Source organism: Primulina huaijiensis, chromosome 3, assembly GCF_012295235.1.
Source record: "Primulina huaijiensis isolate GDHJ02 chromosome 3, ASM1229523v2, whole genome shotgun sequence".
Lineage (NCBI taxonomy): Eukaryota > Viridiplantae > Streptophyta > Magnoliopsida > Lamiales > Gesneriaceae > Primulina > Primulina huaijiensis.
Genome location: NC_133308.1, coordinates 985960 through 1002325, shown reverse-complemented (window position 1 = coordinate 1002325; position 16366 = coordinate 985960). Strand labels below are relative to the sequence as shown.

Here is a 16366-nt window from a genome sequence, read left to right as displayed (position 1 = left end):
AAGATTACATTTGTAGTTTTGATATAAGAAACATTAAACTATTATGCTAATTGTGAGGTTGCGGCCTACATCAAGAGTATGCTAAGAGTTTCGATTATGCAATTGATAAGTCTTAAATCGAAATTGTACAAAAGGTTGTATAAATCAGAGTCTTCTAGTGAATCCTTCATAAATTGAAGAAACGATAACATATGAGTTTTATCTTCGAGCATCTATAAACAAATTAACGTCTCTTATTTTATTGTATTTAGTTAATGCTATTATTTTTAAGATGTATAGTTGAAACATTTTATATGTCTCAAATACTAAAATATTACATACAAAGTGTTTGATAAAATGTTTCAACTAAACCATTTTTATTATTTCAACTTGATATTTTTAAATGCTTTACAAAATGATTAATCAATTTTTTGAGAGATTATTTTGAATTTTTTTATTTTTAATTTTAATTTTAAAATCAAATTTGATTTAATATATGAATATTCAGTTTATTTGAAAATTCAAGAACAAGAATAAATTATTGTAGTTTTTTTAATCACAAAATATTTTTAAGTGTAATCGCTTAATTTTCAGTGTAATGCTCCGAATCGATTACCGACAAACAATTCAAATAATCACTGCATGTAAAAATTCATAAAAATTAAGCCCTAAAAACTGCGGTAATTGAATTAGTCGGATTTGCACAAGAGAATGGCGTCGAAGCAAATGGAAGAAGTACAGAGAAAACTAGCGATGCTGAATTACTTCAGAGCCAATGCCCCCGCGCAGTCACTCCTTTTCGCTGGCATGGAACGCTATGCTCTACTTGAATGGCTATTCTTCAAGTAAAATGTGGTCCTTTTTTTATATGTCTCTGTAAAAGCTGGTATATGAATGGTTGTTTAATCTTTTTGCCTATTTTGCAGATTGTTAGGAGATAAGTCTCCATTTTCACAGCAAAATCTAAAAGGGGATGCCGTGGATCGGGACGAAGAAACCTCTCGTATACAATGTAGTTCCTACTTTTGACTTCGTGTTACCTTTCTCCTTGTGTTATGTCTTAAAGATTAATTATGTGGTATGATATGTGTCCAATTTAGTTGGCTTTGACATTTTTGTTTTGCTCGATACTAAAATTGGAACGTTCTGTTGTGAGAATATGGCTTGTTTGTTACAAGCTTTGGGTAGAACTTACCCTCAAAAGCTCAAAAGCTAGCTATTGAGGTGAGGTTGCCCAAGAGTTTATAGACGCACAAGGCAGACTTTTCACATGCGACGTTGGACGAACCATGTCATATCACATTGTTGGAACTCTCTGCGGGCATTTTCTGTACAGTGTATAAAATGTAGCCTTAGTGTATAAAACCTTTTGTTGTGAGAATGTGGCTTCTTGAAACTCTCTGCGGCTTTTTCTGTTTTACTTATTGTATAAAATGTCGCATTTACGGGTTATACAGTGACTACAAGCGACCTTTTGATTTGGGTTCTGAATGGATTATGTGAAATAGTTATAAAGTGGTTCTATGAATTTTGCAGATTTGGCAGAAATAGCAAAGTTTCTGGGTATTACCACCACTATAGACACTGAAGCCATCCAAGTGAGTTTATATTATGGAATCATATCATCAAATCGTTTCCAATCGTAAAAAAATGCTATATTTAATTATGTGTAGTGCCAATTAGTATGCTTTTCAAAAGTTTAAACTTCAGTGACATGAACCTCCATTGTCATGGCCATGCTTTTGAATTTCCTTTTCTGAAGGAAGAAATAAATAAACCATCCTTGAATTTTTTTTCCCAGAGATTTATAAATTTTAAATTAAATGAAAAGGACCAAAAATTTCGCCACATATAAAGGCACTGTGATTATTGTTTTCTCAATGCACTATTACCCTGTCGTGGAGATTATTTTTTATGTTACGAAATCTCAACCAGCCAGGCTAAGAGCAAGGGCTGAGTCTTGTTGTAACTTGGGCCTACATACATGCTTTGTGAGATTTTAATAACTAGATGCTATACCTTTTCATTGCAGGGTCGGGGAAGCTACGAAGATCGGACGGAAATGTTGCGTCTTATCGTGGATTTGGTGGAGGCAAGCATCTATGCCGATAACCCTGAGTGGAGGTGCTTACACTTTAGAAAAATGTCAATAACAAATTCATTTGATCAATCTACTGTATCTTTAAAAATATCTAATCGACTGCATAAAATGTTTGCTACCTTTTTTAGTATAGATGTGCAAGTGGCTAGAGACATACAATTAATAGATGCCATTGCTGAAAAACAAGCTCAAATTTTCTCTGAAGAGTGCAAGTTGTTTCCTGCAGATGTGCAGATTCAATCTATATATCCATTGTAAGGAGTAATTATTTTCCTGTGCAATGCTGCTTTGAATGCCATTAAACCTTTTCTTTAGGCTCGAATTTTGGTATAGAATAAATATTATTTATGACAGACATCTGGTTAAGTTGTCTTCCTGGAGCTTATTTATGATCTTCTGTTTTTGCGATGTGTTATCATGTCATCAAGAGATTGCTTATAATGTATTTTTATTTGGACGACACTTGGTTTTTTCTGTTATATTATCTGTTATTGACGTAGTTTAGTCTTCAATACCAGATTTGGTGTCTCATGGTTTTGTATTAGGTTTCTTACCAAGAAGCTTGATAATAGTTTACAATTCAAAATTTTGTGAACTTCTCTTAAAAGAGAGCATCTTAAAACAGAAAATACTCAGGACTTATTGGCTCTTGTGTGTACATGAAAAATGATTTTCTATTCACTTAATAAAGGTTCATTTGTAGGCCAGATATATCTGATTTGGAAAAACAGCTATATGATCAATCAAATCGACTTCTGAACCTTCAAGAGATGGTTGATGTTCTGGCCTCAAAGGTTGCCTGATACTTTTTTACTACCTTGGTTACAAACTTCAACCGCCTTAACATTTGTCGTTGGATGCATCGGTGTGATCAGTTGTCATTTATCATCTTAAATTTTTTAGCATCCATACAATCCTGATGAAGATTACACTGAAGCCGAATCAAATTTACGGAAACATCTGGAATCTTTTCTCGAAACTGCAAGATCCTTTAATACAATTTACACCAAGGTTCGTTCTCAGTTTTCTCCAAGTTTTATCACATAGCTCAGATTATATGATTCTTGAGATGAACAAAAGTGCAAATACATTCAATTCAGTTCCACATTATGTCAAACATTGTTAAAGTTTCAGCTTGTTGTTTTTACCACTCCAAATGCAGGAAATACGCCCCTGGACACACATGATGGAGGTACCTCAACTTCACGGGTTTGGACCAGCTGCAAATAGATTGTTGGAAGCATATAAGATGCTTGTGAAGGTGCGGCAGCTTTAACTTCCATCTGTGGAGTAACTCACTGGTCATTGCTGGCGTGCTTTTGAGCTTTGATGTGTTTTCAACAAATATAAACTTTGAATAACCGTGCTTAGCATCTCTAGAGTTTTAATGACTTGCTTCATTCGTACTAGTTCTATTTATCCAAATGCTAAAACATAAGAATGCAGTTTGTGACATCTTTTTTAACATGTCTCTGACCTGGGAAAAAGTTCAGAATCATCCAATATATACTTTTGTTTTACAAGCATAGCTGAAACTTGTCCATTTTGACTTATTGACCACGTCTAATATTGTGTCATCATTTCTCACCTATAGCTTAAAACTTGCACCCGAACTCCCATTTTTAGCTTGTTGTGATGACATAACTTAAGTGAGGCTTTAATACTTGTTTAAATTTTACCTTATCATTCATGGATTTTCTTTGTGCAACATTCTCAGTCAGTTAAAGAAATCCATAAATGTTGCACGACATAGCTTATATGTCCGAGTATTATAGAATGAGTGCCTGGAAATGTGTTTTTTTTTTTTTTTTTGCTGTAGTACGTGATTTGTTAATCAATGCAATTTGTGTTGTCAAAGGCTGTATTTCTTACAGCAGTCCTATTATTTAGTTAGTGGTTGGGAGGTTGTTGCAGTAATTCGTTTCGTATTTAATTTTTACAGTTTCTGGGAAACTTGAAGAACCTTCGAGATTCATATACAGCAGTAACCGTTGGCTCTTCAGAAACAGTGGCTGGCAAGCCATCTTCTGTGATGAGAATTATTTCCGAGTGTGAAAGTGCATTAACATTCTTGAACCGAGACCTTGCGATTCTCTCTGCTTCCATCGCTCGTGAGAAAGGCGAGGAGGCTATTGTCTAAAAGTGAAAGGGAGAACATGCATGCTGCTCTTCTTTTCGATTATTTATTTTCCATTTTTTTGGTGGGGTCAAAATATTTGAGTGGTGAATGTATTGAATGTGCATTAGAAGTTCGGTTAAATCAAAAGGATTGTGTTGTGTGTAACCAAGTTTTTTTTCATGATCAAATTGAGTTTTAAGAAAATCGAATTGATTATAATGAAAATAGCAAAATCAATGAAAATTAAATCAATTTATCCTAAAACACTTGTAAAAAAGAATTTCCCTCCGTGAAGATTGGTTTTTGGCTAGCTTTAGATAAGTTAATACGATCCCGAAATAAAATGAAAATAATTTTAATAAGTAATTATCAATTTGTCGAAATTCCTAATCAAAATTATCAAATTAATTCTGTTTGATGATACCCAACTTATTAATATCGTTCAAAATTTAGAAAAGCACAGTTATAATGGGAGGCTATTTTTCAAATAAATTGTCAGCAACTCTATGTTACTTTAGTATAAGATTGATCGCATTGAGGAAGTCATTTATGACAGTTTCGTTCGAGAAAATGTTGATAGAGAGAATCAAACTCCTAACTACTAATCAATCGTTCACCTAATTCATCGAGTCGAATACTTCGTTAGAGTGTAAGCAACTTTATGTTTGCATTTAAGTCTCAAAACTTCAACATATTGACGAGTTAATGAAAGTCCATACATTTTCGTTCAACATTTAAAATTCCTTCCCGGTTTATCAATTTGTGGAATTTTTCAATGATGATGGTATAAATGTACTGCCCAAGAAAATCCCTTTCAGGGAAAAATTTATGGAATGATATAGCAATTCTTTTATTCTTTTCAACAAGATATCTCTATATAAATGTGTGTCTCAGGATCTCATCTCCTACCTCAGACTCTCAAAATAAACCTTTACTTCTACAACATAATCCAAGAAAATGCTCCAATCGCCCATTGCTTGTATGCCAATAATCCTAACTATTTTCATTGCTGCATGCATTTGATGTAAGTGAAGCAACTGGTTTCACCGTTGATCTCATTCGCAGAGACTCCTTACAACCTCCTTCAACAACCTTCAAACGAGCGACCAAATCCATTCAACGGTCGTTCTATCGTGCTGAGATTTTATCACAAGACCGACGTTACCCACGATCACCCTCTGTTGATTTTATTCCCACTATGGGGAGTACCTGATGAGGTTCTACCTTGGCACGCCACCTGTTGAAGCGCTAGCTGTGGCTGATACCGGTAGCGATCTTACATGGATACAATGCAAGCCTTGCATCGGTTGCTTCGACAAAAAGCACCCTTTTTAAATGCGAATCAATCTTCAACGTAAAAACCGATCGCTTGTTCTTCTAGTCCATGCAATGAACTTCCAAGAACGTATTGTGACTTAACTCAGCATACTTGTGCTTACGAAATGTTGTAAGGCGATAGCTCGCATAGCATGGGTGCAGTGGCGGAGCCAGAAATATGTCTCTGTCCGGGCTGGAATTTTAAACTCTAAAATCTTATAATATTTTAAATTGATCTACCCGGGCTAATGTCATATTATTCCAAAATTATACAAAATTTACATAGACATTTTTTTAAAAAAAAAATTGGACCACCCGGGCTAAAGCCCGGGGAATGGAGCTTATCCCTGCATGGGTGATCTTGCGGCCAAGAAAATCACTCTAGGCTCGACCACCGGCGAAAATGTATCCATTCCTAATCTAACCATAAAGTGTGGACACGATGATTATGGAGAATTCAGTAATCGGGCAAACGGGATTGTTGGTCTCGGAGGTGGCAAAATCTCACTAATCACAAAAATTAGATCTACGATCCGGGGAAAGTTTTCATACTGCCTAGTTCCATTCCAGAGCCAAACGTTGAAGCGGAGCAAATTGAATTTCGGTGACAATGCTGTGGTTTCAGGGGCCGGGGTGACTTCAACACCTATTGTTTCGAAAAAACCCTATCCATTCTACTTCTTGACATTAAAAGGATTCACCGTCGGTAAACTAAAACTGAACTATTTCGACAGCCCTCCAGCTGTTTCATCGGATGACTTTGGAGAAGGAAAAATATCATCACCGACTCTGGAATCACGCTAACTTTCCTGCCACCTGTCTTGTACCGCAAATTCGTATCTGCTGTAAGAAGCCATATTAAAGTGAAGCCGATCGAGGATCCATTACGGATGCTGGATTTATGCTACAGTATTTATCAAGGAAAAAAATCTTGAAATTCCGGAAGTCATTGCCCATTTCAAAGGGGGTGATGTGAAGTTGAAAGCGAAGAACAAATTCGCTAGAACTACGAACACTTCCGTGTGCCTTACGTTTTGGTAAGGCGAGCGGCATGGCGATTTATGGCAACTTGCCGCAGATGGATTTCTTGGAAAAGAGTGTTACTTTTAAGCCAACTGACTGTACCAAAGCATAGGGCTGAATATAAATGAAGGTTTTATATATATGGATTTCTGTAGATAAATAAATGTTTGCTATGATAGAACTCTGTTTAAATATATAATTTGCATATTAGTAAAATATTATATGATGAAGTAGGGTTGTAATTAAGTTGACCTAATAAAAATTTGGAAAAATTATATTTATTATCATATAATTTATTTTTTCTATTTTTAGTCATATTAACGATAAATTTATATTTTTAATCATATAAATATTATGTTTTTTTTAATTTTAGTCATATCAAGATGAATTTTGTCTGTTAGTCCTATAACTTGTATTCTTTTTTCATTTCTCGTTCTTTTAACTTTTTTTTTTTGTCATTTTTTTAATCGAAAGATACGATGGTCTCGAGTAAAAAAGGATCAAAAACGAAAAAAATTAAACTTAAATGACTAAAAATAAAAATCAATTTTAACATAACCAATTTTTTTTTTAAAAAAAATACAAATTACAAGATTAAAAATACAAATTTATTATTAACAAGATCAAAATTAAAATATAATATTCTCGAGGACCATATCATATCAAACTCTTAAAATATAATAGGACCATATCATATCAAACTCGATCAAGTATTTAATTAATAACAAAGTTGTATCCAGTTAGGCATATTCTATGTTACTCGTGGAGAATTATAGCACATAGTTTCAAAATCATTGGATTGTACACTATACAGGTTGAATTTCAGCTCATGTGCATAGAAAAATCCATCAAGCTGGTAGACTTTTATAATATCCCTAATTTTCAATATTTATAAATAGTGATCGATAAATAAAATGAAATTAAATTTGAATAATTGTACGTACTAAGATCATATTTAATTATTGCAACGAATTTTAATGACGCCAATTGGCCTTTGTTTCAAGGTGTAATTTGCGATTTGGACAAATTACGAGGTGTAAACTGTAAAGAAACATTGAAGTATTTATTTCAAACAAATCATGCCGGCAGTTCAATTCTATCCTGGTTCTATGAAACTGAAACACCAGAAGCTATGTAGTAATTTACACCTAAGAAACGAAGAGCTCTACTCTTCACTCTCGAAATCATTACTTTCAGCTGCAAAAGTGAAAGATCTCCATAAATTACATTCCCAGATAATCACGTTTGGTCTACAAAAGTCTTTGCTTTTCTCAGGTCGGTTGATTTCTAAGTATTCTCAATTCAAAGATCCTAATTCTGCGTTGTCAGTATTTCGTGCCAATTCTTCTACAAACTATGCATACATCTGGAATACTATTGTTCGGGCCATGACACATAATGGGTTATATGCAAAAGCACTGGAAATGTACGGGAAAATGAGGACATCAAATGTTGAACCCGACAAATATACCTTCCCTTCTGTTATCAACGCCTGCGGTGGTTTGGAGGATTTTGAGAAGGGGAGATTTGTACACGAGCATGTTTTGGAATTGGGTTTTGAGTTTGATTTGTATATCAATAACGCTCTAATCGATATGTATTCCAGGTGTAATGCTTTGGATCGAGCACGGGGAGTGTTTGATAAAATGCCTAACAAAGACATTGTTTCTTGGAATAGTTTGATTTCTGGGTATATTTCCAATGGCTTCTTCAGCGAAGCCTTGGATATATATTTTCAATTGAGAATGAATTTTTCAGTGCCGGACTATTCTACATTTTCGAGTGTTATACTGGCTTGTGGTGGACTTGGGCAGATTACGGAGGGTGAGATTGTCCACGGCTTGGTAGAGAAAATCGGAGTGCGTAGGTATGTGGTCGTCAATAATGTGTTGCTGTCGATGTACATAAAGTTTGATATGTCAGTTAATTACCAGAAGATATTTCATGAGATGGTTGACAGAGACAAAGTGACATGGAATACTATGATTTGTGGATATGTTGAATCTGCTCTGTACGAAGAGTCAATCAGGTTGTTTACAGATATGGTGGGTCATTTCGAGCCTGATATTTTGACAATTACATCAGTTCTCCGTGCTTGTACTTACCTTAGGGACTTAAAGTTGGGAAGATATGTCCACGATTACATGGTTAGTAATGGATACGAGTGTGATACAAAGACAACTAATATCATCATTAACATGTATGCCAAATGTGGTGATTTGGTAGGTTCTAGCAAAGTTTTTGAGAGCATGAGAAGTCCGGATTTGGTATCATGGAACTCTCTTATTAAAGGTTATGTTGAAAACCATTTTTACGAGGAAGCAATAAAGCTCTTTAGTAGGATGAGGATGATTTGTGAACCCGATTCTGTCACTTATGTGACACTTCTTTCTCTTTGTGCAAAATTAATAAATATAAATTTGGCAGAAGAACTCCACTCTGGTATAATAAAACAAGGATTTGATTCTGTTCAGATTGTGGGTAATGCACTTGTAGATACGTATGCCAAGTGTGGAAAATTTGAGGATTCATTGAAACAGTTTGAAAATATGAAAATTCGAGATAAAGTTTCTTGGAATTCTGTTATTGCTGCTTGTGGTTATTCTGAGAATAGTATTCTTGGTTTTAGCATACTTCAAAAGATGAGATTGGAAGGAATGTTTCCAGATGTACCAACATTATTAAGTGCATTACCTTTGTGTTCCTTTCTCATTGCGAAACGGCAAGGGAAGGAGATGCATGGTTACATTTTCAGATTGGGTTTTGAGTCCATTATTCCAATAGGAAATGCTTTGATGGAAATGTACTCTAACACGGGCAATTTAAGGAATTCGGTACTGGTTTTTAAGCAGATGAAAGCAAGAGATGTAGTCTCATGGACAACAATGATAGCTTCTTATGGAATGCATGGTGAAGGTAGGAAAGCTCTTAAAGTTTTTGAGAATATGAAGGCAGCTGGTATTCATATGGATCACATCGTCTTTATTGCCATAATATATGCATGTAGCCATTCTGGTTTGGTGCAAGAAGGGCGAACTTGCTTTGAACAAATGAAGAAAGACTACAATATTGAGCCTGGGCTTGAACATTATGCATGTGTTGTTGATCTTCTATCACGCTCCGGCCTATTAATTGAAGCAGAGAAATTCATAGTTTCAATGCCATTGCAGCCTGATGCAAGTATATGGGGAGCGTTGCTTAGTGCTTGCCGAGCAAGTGGAGACATGAAGATGGCCGAACATGTGTCTAACCATATTATTGAATTAAATGTGGACAATCCAGGATATCATGTTTTAGCATCAAATGCCTATGCTGCCTTGGGAAAGTGGAATCAAGTGGAAATGATAAGAACATCTTTAAAAGCTAGAGGACTCAAAAAAGATCCGGGATGTAGTTGGGCGGAGGTTCAAAATAAGGTATACTATTTTGGAGCTGGTGATCGATTCTTTGAAAAACACGAAGAAGTGATGGAATTACTGAATTATTTCTCTTCTTTGATGGCTAAGGAAGGATATGCCGCTGATGTCAAATCTGTCCTGTATGATGTAGAGGAGGATGAGAAATTAGACATGCTTTGTGGACATAGTGAAAGGCTGGCCATAGCGTTTGCCGTATTACATACAAAACCTGGTACTAGTTTGCTGGTAATGAAAAATCTTCGGGTTTGTGGGGATTGCCACACTGTGACTAAGTATATATCAAGATTCATGCATCGGGAAATATTAGTCAGGGATTCAAATCGTTTTCATCTATTTAAAGATGGAGCCTGTAATTGTGGAGATCATTGGTGATAACATTTCCTTACATAAGTTCTTTGAGGGATGATATATTTGGTTTTTTAAGCCTCAGAGAACTGCCTTTTTAGCATCTGCATTTCTGCTACCGTTTCCAAGTCTTAAATGTTTTAAGCACATTGAGTGTGAACCATTAGAGGGACCTGTGAATAAGTGGGGGAACCCATGAACAATTTACTAGAAAACAAATTATACGATCAAACTTAAAGTTACTATGAAGTTATTCAGCTTGACTAACTCTCAACTCAAACACTTGAATAGTTTACAGCAAGTTTGGAATCGAGGTGTGAAAAGTGTATTATTCCAACCATGTTTCACATTTCAGAACCCAACGGGAATTTCATCTTCAACCTAGAGTGAAGTGGTTTCCTCCTTATTACTAAATCACACGAGATCCATTTTCATACTACTTTTGAAAGATACGTTTCTCGAATGACCTTATATTTTTCAATCATTCTGTCATGTGGTGGCCATGATTCTTTGATTGTAGGATTATCTGAGAAGTTGTTCATCCAGGCTGATAAAAGTAGAAATATCTCTGCATCAAGTAGTGTCAACTCAGCTATCTCTTCCAGAATACTGATCGAATTGGCCATCCAACCAAATGCAATATCAAGGTAACCTATTGTGTCACCACCAAAGAATTTCTTCCCTTTTAGCTGATCTTCAACTAATTTCAGGTTCTCCATAGCTGAAGTAACAGCTTCCTCCTGCTCTTTTCCTTGAGAGATGAACACCCTCCATATTGATGGCATAACCTGGATTTCAAATGCATCGCCAGAAAGTACACGTTAGACCGTGAATTATAAATCTTTTTATGCTATCCTAATCAAGATCCTGGGTATCACGGGGACGGAGCATGAGTCCCTCATCCATAGACACAACGTCAGAAGTTTCTGGAAGCAGAACGAAATTGAAACTCGGAAATGTAAGGTGGATCAGATCATATATGTACAGAAAGTTAAAGGGTTGTCTTGATACCTTCTCATCTCCAAATTTTGCCCAAAATCTAGCCATGGCTCTGTCCCAAGGATCTCGAGGGAGGAGGGGACGTTGCTTCCATGTGTCATCGATGTATTCAAGAATGACAAGGGATTCACATATTGGCTTCCCTTTGTGCACGAGAACTGGTATTTTCTTGTGTACAGGATTGTACTCAAGTAGTGAAGCACTCTTATTGGTCATATCTTCCAATACGGTTTGGTGTTCTATGGCCTTAATCTTGAGTGCGTGCACCACTCTCATACCATATGGACTCGACCATGATCTCAAAAGCTTCAGATCTTCTGCCATTTTTGTTTCTTATTATTTTCCTTTGATTTTCTGTGGTTAAAGGAATATATGTATTGAAATTGAAAAGAAAGTGAATAGCAAGGGTCCAAGGCCGGCCATTGTTTTGGTTTGATTATCTTACACAAATTATTATTATAGATCAACTGGCGCAAGAATATTTAATTATTTGAAAGAAATAATCGGCCTGTCGCTCCTCCACTGTTTTATTGAATTTTGCCGGCCAGATTTTCAAAGCCAGAGATTCTATGACCCATCGACTCATAACATTGAGCAACAATTAATATGATAATATCATCATTTTATTTATTTATTCACAATTTGGATTTAGTTATGGCATCAGCCTTGGTACATGAAACTCATATGGCTGCAACCAGAAGTGTAGCCTCCATCTATAACCAGATTATGCCCACTGATATATCCTGCTTCTTCGCTTGCAAGAAACAACACACCTCGAGCAACATCATCCACTCTCGCCTCTCTCCCCCGCAGAAGACTCCCCCTTTCCCCCACCATCCTGCTCACGTCTTCCGCCCTCAAATCCTCCCTCCCAAGAATCCTCCTGAACCCACCCACCAGCATTTCCGACGCCACCCCGTGCGGCGAAACGCAGTTCACCCGAATCCCATGCACGCCCAGTTCACATGCCGTGCTCCTCGCCAGTCCAAGGATGGCTTCTTTCGACGCTGTGTATGCATGAGATGCCAGGCCTCCCATGATTGCTGCCGAGCTCGATGAACAGATGATGCTACCTCCTTTCTTACCTTCGATCATGACGCGTGCGGCGTGTTTGATCCCGTGTACTACGCCGTTCAGGTTTATGGCTAGAAGGGTCATCATTTGGTCCATCTCGAGGTTGGTGATGCTTCCTTCTGGCCCGGATATGCCGGCGTTGTTGAACATGATGTCCAGGCGCCCTTTCCATTGAACGGCGAGATGGATTGCTTGTTCTACGTCGGATTCTTTCGAAACATCGCAGTGGGTGTACCTACCCTGGATTGATTCGGCTAGTTCTGTGCCTAAATCATCTAGTATGTCGGCAATTACAACATGAGCACCATTGTCGGAAAATAGTTTTGCCGTGGCAGCTCCTATTCCCCTTGCTCCACCAGTTATGATGGCAACTTTTCCGAATAACCTGCACATGAAGATTTCAGAATATAAGAAGCATCGATCAATCAAATGTAGCATTACGCAGGCCACACATGGTTAGTGTCAGCAGGTAGTCGCCTCTAGGAATCACTCAAAAATGTAGATAACAGAGGCCACATGCCAATCTTTGCACGCAAAATTTAAATTTTCTGGGTTAGAAAGTTTTTCTGTACCAACCGTTGTGAAGGGAGAATTTGAGTGTTGTCACCTGTCTCCCCAACCGAACCCATTTCATTTGCAAGATGGTTTAAAGCAATTATTGGCTCATATATAGAAATTTCCTGTATCTAGATTGTTGATTGTTTACACTTGCACACATTTTCCATGATTACCACAACTAATTTCTAACTACGAAGGCTGCCGATGTTAATATAAATATTGTCCCGAGAGAAGAGTCTAATGCATCTTTACGTTCTCCAAATTGATTGCTGCATCCTTTGAATTTTTTTATTGGTTTCATGAAATACATGACTTGATTGAAATATTTTTCTCCAGTGAATAATTACTTGCACCTTTTACTATATTTCGAGCATATGTTGGTAAATTACAAAATTCAGGTCACTATTTAATGTATACATTTCAAGAAACATGAGCAAGTTGTTTGATAGAATGCCGCAGAAGAATGTGTGGGCATGGAACTGCATGATTTAGGATATGTTACAATGCTATGATCCATGAGGCTCCTTAAGTATTTGAATATGTGCTAAATAAGACTAAAATCTCTTGAAATGTTCTCTCTTAGAAGAAACTATTAAATACTTCATAGCTTTCTTGTAATATAATATAAGCCATAATCGTATTTTTTATGGTACGTCGAAGTGATGTCATGTTATTGTTACGGAGACTCAGAGATGGTGGTGTACAAATTTCTTTGTGCATCGATAGCTTGCTACACACAAGATTTTCCAATGTAAAAATGATGATTTTGTTTAATGAAGATGCTACACTATCTGATGTAGGAGGATTTGTTTCAGTTTATTCGTGAGACGAATTAATCATGTCCATATTTACAATAAAAAGTAATATACTTGACATAAAAAGTAATACTTTTTCGTAGATGACCCATATAGAATATCTGTTTCACAAAATTGTCCCGTAAGACCGTCTCACAGGAGTTTTTGTATCAGACTTCTATAATTTTATTTTGATTAGGGCTCTATCTTGGTTATGTTATATAAATGACCAATTAATTGCTTAATAATAATATTGTTTGTTTTCTCAAATTGTTTCTTTCTTGTTATTCTTATATTTTGCTTCCCAAATATCCAACAAATATCCTCAAGCAATTGCAGAGGTCAAATGATGATATTCTGATGAGCAGATGATTGATATGTATTTTGTTTTAAATAAAAAAATAAAAAATCGTCCCTCATAATCTATTAACTAAACATAAATAACACAGTGCACTGTTGGTTTTGTTTGCTATCATAGATCACATTTACTTCTTTTTGGTTTTAGTCTTTAATTGTGAAAAAAGGCCTTTATCTGTATTTTTTTCTTGGAATGTAATTTATACTGGAAGTACCTTTGGCATGGAAATAGTTGGAAACCAGTGAATGTCAGGGGACCTAAAGTTGTTAATGTGTCTGATTATATAATAACCTGTGTTAAAGTTATGGAAATAAAATAACTAGAACTACGATTGCAGGTAAAAGTCTAGGTCGGGATAATATAGTTTAGGCTGCCAATATGTGGTAGGAAGCAGTTATCTTTGTCTTTAGTTCTGTATCACACTTGTCGGGATAAAGATCCTTGTAAGCCTTCCGCTTGATAAAAAAGTTGACACGAGGTTCTATGACGTGGTCTTTGTTGATAGTTTAGCAAAAATTGGTAAAAGTAGAATAAATGGAAATCTTTGTGGAAAAGGGATTGCATGTAGCTGTAGTACTTGTTACCCAGTGTGATTCCAATAGCGTATGTTCTCAAAAAATTAAAGTGGAGAATGCGAACTGTAGCTGTTAGGACCAATGAAATCCGGATATCTCCACACTGGTATGATATTGTCCACTTTGGGTTTTAACCCTCATGGTTTTGCTTTTGGAACCACCCAAAAGGCCTCATACCAATGGAGATATAATTCCATTATTATTAACCCATGATCTTTCTCTAGATTTTTCAATGTGGGACTTTGGTTGCATCCCAACAATCCTCCCCTCAAACGAAGTTCCAATATTATTCTCATGGTCCGAGCCTCCCCTCAAGCCTTATTCGTCCTCCAATCGAGGTTACTCCACTTCACTGCGTTGGAGCGTACGCCTTACATGAATACTGGGAGTATAAACCACCTCGAGAGTTTAATCAAGGATTTTTACCGGGAGCCCTCACCTCCTTCGTTTTTAGGTATCGAGGATTCTACCCACACGGCTCGATCTAGACCATGGCTCTGATACCACTTGTTAGGACCAATGGAATCCGGATATCTCCACACTGATATGATATTGTCCACTTTGGGTTTTAACTCTCATGTTTTGCTTTTGGAACCACCCAAAAGGCCTCATACCAATGGAGATATCATTCCATCATTATTAACCCATGATCTTTCTCTAGATCTTCCAATGTGGGACTTTGGTTGCATCCCAACAGTAGTGTTTATCAAGATTCTGGTTGTGTGAAAGATAAAGTTATCTATTTTTTTTTGTACCCATGCAAGTCATCCTAAAACCTTCTCTGAATAAATAAGTACATGAAAAAGACAGAGAGCATTTGATTGGTTTTAGTTTGTTTTTGGTATTGGCCCCATTATAGTGGGAGTAGTTTGAGCATACTGCTGCTGGCCCGTTCCATCCATCCAGCATTCCCCTTGGCATTTCATGCCACTGATTCATCACAACATCATAAACCGCCATTTATTTACCATGAATAGTTTACCTCTATATCCTAATGCTTCGACAGCTTCTCGACTAAACCTTTCATCTTTGAACGAAGCTCTTGTTTCCCAGTGCCAATCTACATCCTTCTTTGACGTGTCCCATCTTTCCATAGACCGTGCTACTTCACCTTGATATTGTGCGCCTAAACCACTTGCCACATATATTCCACCATTTATTGATCCGGCGACACACCAGAGCCGAGGACTAGAGAATGGAGGTCCATAGTACCACTTACCGGACAAAGGGTTGAACACTAATGGATGAGTTAGAGCTGGGAGAACTTGTCGGTGGTTGCAGCTATAAGCACCAAACGCCCCGACACAGTTAAAGATTGAATAGTTAGAATTCTTGATATGAAAGAAGGATGTTGACGTAGGATATATGCACATGGGTGGATCGGTTGGAGGAGTTGGGAGTGCTCTCCATGTTGAGGACACGGGTTCAAAAGAGAAGAAGGCGATTGAATTTGATTGGCATTGGAATCTGCCTAATTGGACAGATTTGATGAAGGGATACTTAGTTGTTGTAGTTTGGCATAAGACGGCATATAGAGAGAAGAATGGAGGAAAGGAGGGAGAATATATGAGTTGACGCCATGAAAGACAGACGCTATCGAGAAGTGAAGGTTGTAGAGTTGAAAGACGTGCTGAGCTAGGTGGTCAGGTAAGCCAGGTAGTAAGACCGACTTGATTTGCAAGTTTATTTGCAGGTTTTCATCGGT

At 36.8% G+C, this 16366-nt stretch overlaps 5 protein-coding genes and 1 pseudogene across 6 annotated transcripts; 3 read left to right on the top strand and 3 right to left on the bottom strand.

Annotated features, from left to right (window-relative positions):
* Positions 1–588: 588 nt before the first annotated feature.
* LOC140972825 (AUGMIN subunit 7-like) lies at positions 589–4370 on the top strand. Of its 2 annotated transcripts, none has more exons than XM_073435269.1 (9): positions 589–824; positions 906–991; positions 1516–1577; positions 2012–2103; positions 2209–2334; positions 2772–2874; positions 2984–3091; positions 3243–3341; positions 4023–4370. In XM_073435269.1, exons 1-9 carry the CDS (start codon positions 691–693, stop codon positions 4218–4220), a joined length of 1008 nt encoding a protein of 335 aa, XP_073291370.1. In that variant the 5' UTR covers positions 589–690; the 3' UTR covers positions 4221–4370. The 2 variants fall into 2 exon arrangements, with proteins under 2 accessions (XP_073291370.1, XP_073291371.1); XM_073435270.1 differs by having other exon boundaries at positions 591–824; positions 2784–2874.
* Positions 4371–5867: 1497 nt separating this feature from the next.
* On the top strand, positions 5868–6320 carry LOC140974621 (aspartic proteinase CDR1-like). Its single transcript, XM_073438173.1, has one exon. It carries the CDS (start codon positions 5868–5870, stop codon positions 6318–6320), a length of 453 nt encoding a protein of 150 aa, XP_073294274.1.
* A 1313-nt stretch (positions 6321–7633) lies between these two features.
* LOC140972822 (pentatricopeptide repeat-containing protein At3g03580-like) lies at positions 7634–10467 on the top strand. The gene has a single exon (XM_073435265.1). The coding sequence runs from the start codon at positions 7649–7651 to the stop codon at positions 10328–10330; it is 2682 nt and encodes an 893-aa protein (XP_073291366.1). The 5' UTR covers positions 7634–7648; the 3' UTR covers positions 10331–10467.
* A 228-nt stretch (positions 10468–10695) lies between these two features.
* Positions 10696–11819, bottom strand: LOC140972824 (glutathione transferase GST 23-like). Its single transcript, XM_073435268.1, has 2 exons — positions 11315–11819; positions 10696–11091 (listed from the first exon to the last, which is right to left on the bottom strand). Exons 1-2 carry the CDS (start codon positions 11624–11626, stop codon positions 10735–10737), a joined length of 669 nt encoding a protein of 222 aa, XP_073291369.1. The 5' UTR covers positions 11627–11819; the 3' UTR covers positions 10696–10734.
* Positions 11820–11918: 99 nt separating this feature from the next.
* LOC140972823 (short-chain dehydrogenase reductase ATA1) lies at positions 11919–13729 on the bottom strand. The gene is made up of 2 exons (XM_073435267.1): positions 12953–13729; positions 11919–12761 (listed from the first exon to the last, which is right to left on the bottom strand). Exons 1-2 carry the CDS (start codon positions 13003–13005, stop codon positions 11963–11965), a joined length of 852 nt encoding a protein of 283 aa, XP_073291368.1. The 5' UTR covers positions 13006–13729; the 3' UTR covers positions 11919–11962.
* Positions 13730–13950: 221 nt separating this feature from the next.
* LOC140974620 (F-box/kelch-repeat protein SKIP25-like) lies at positions 13951–16366 on the bottom strand (annotated as a pseudogene).

Bases quoted from the DNA above. Each gene is read 5' to 3' on its own strand.
- LOC140972823 (XM_073435267.1), bottom strand. From the start codon at position 13,005: ATGGGTTCGGTTGGGGAGACAGGTGACAACACTCAAATTCTCCCTTCA. The intron at 12,762-12,952 runs GTTGGTACAGAA...CTTCATGTGCAG, and splicing joins CAAATTCTCCCTTCACAACG to GTTATTCGGAAAAGTTGCCA.
- LOC140974621 (XM_073438173.1), top strand. From the start codon at position 5,868: ATGGGTGATCTTGCGGCCAAGAAAATCACTCTAGGCTCGACCACCGGC.
- LOC140972825 (XM_073435269.1), top strand. From the start codon at position 691: ATGGCGTCGAAGCAAATGGAAGAAGTACAGAGAAAACTAGCGATGCTG. The intron at 2,104-2,208 runs GTGCTTACACTT...TACCTTTTTTAG, and splicing joins GCCGATAACCCTGAGTGGAG to TATAGATGTGCAAGTGGCTA. The intron at 3,342-4,022 runs GTGCGGCAGCTT...TAATTTTTACAG, and splicing joins CATATAAGATGCTTGTGAAG to TTTCTGGGAAACTTGAAGAA.
- LOC140972822 (XM_073435265.1), top strand. From the start codon at position 7,649: ATGAAACTGAAACACCAGAAGCTATGTAGTAATTTACACCTAAGAAAC.
- LOC140972824 (XM_073435268.1), bottom strand. From the start codon at position 11,626: ATGGCAGAAGATCTGAAGCTTTTGAGATCATGGTCGAGTCCATATGGT. The intron at 11,092-11,314 runs GTATCAAGACAA...TTTGAAATCCAG, and splicing joins CAAAATTTGGAGATGAGAAG to GTTATGCCATCAATATGGAG.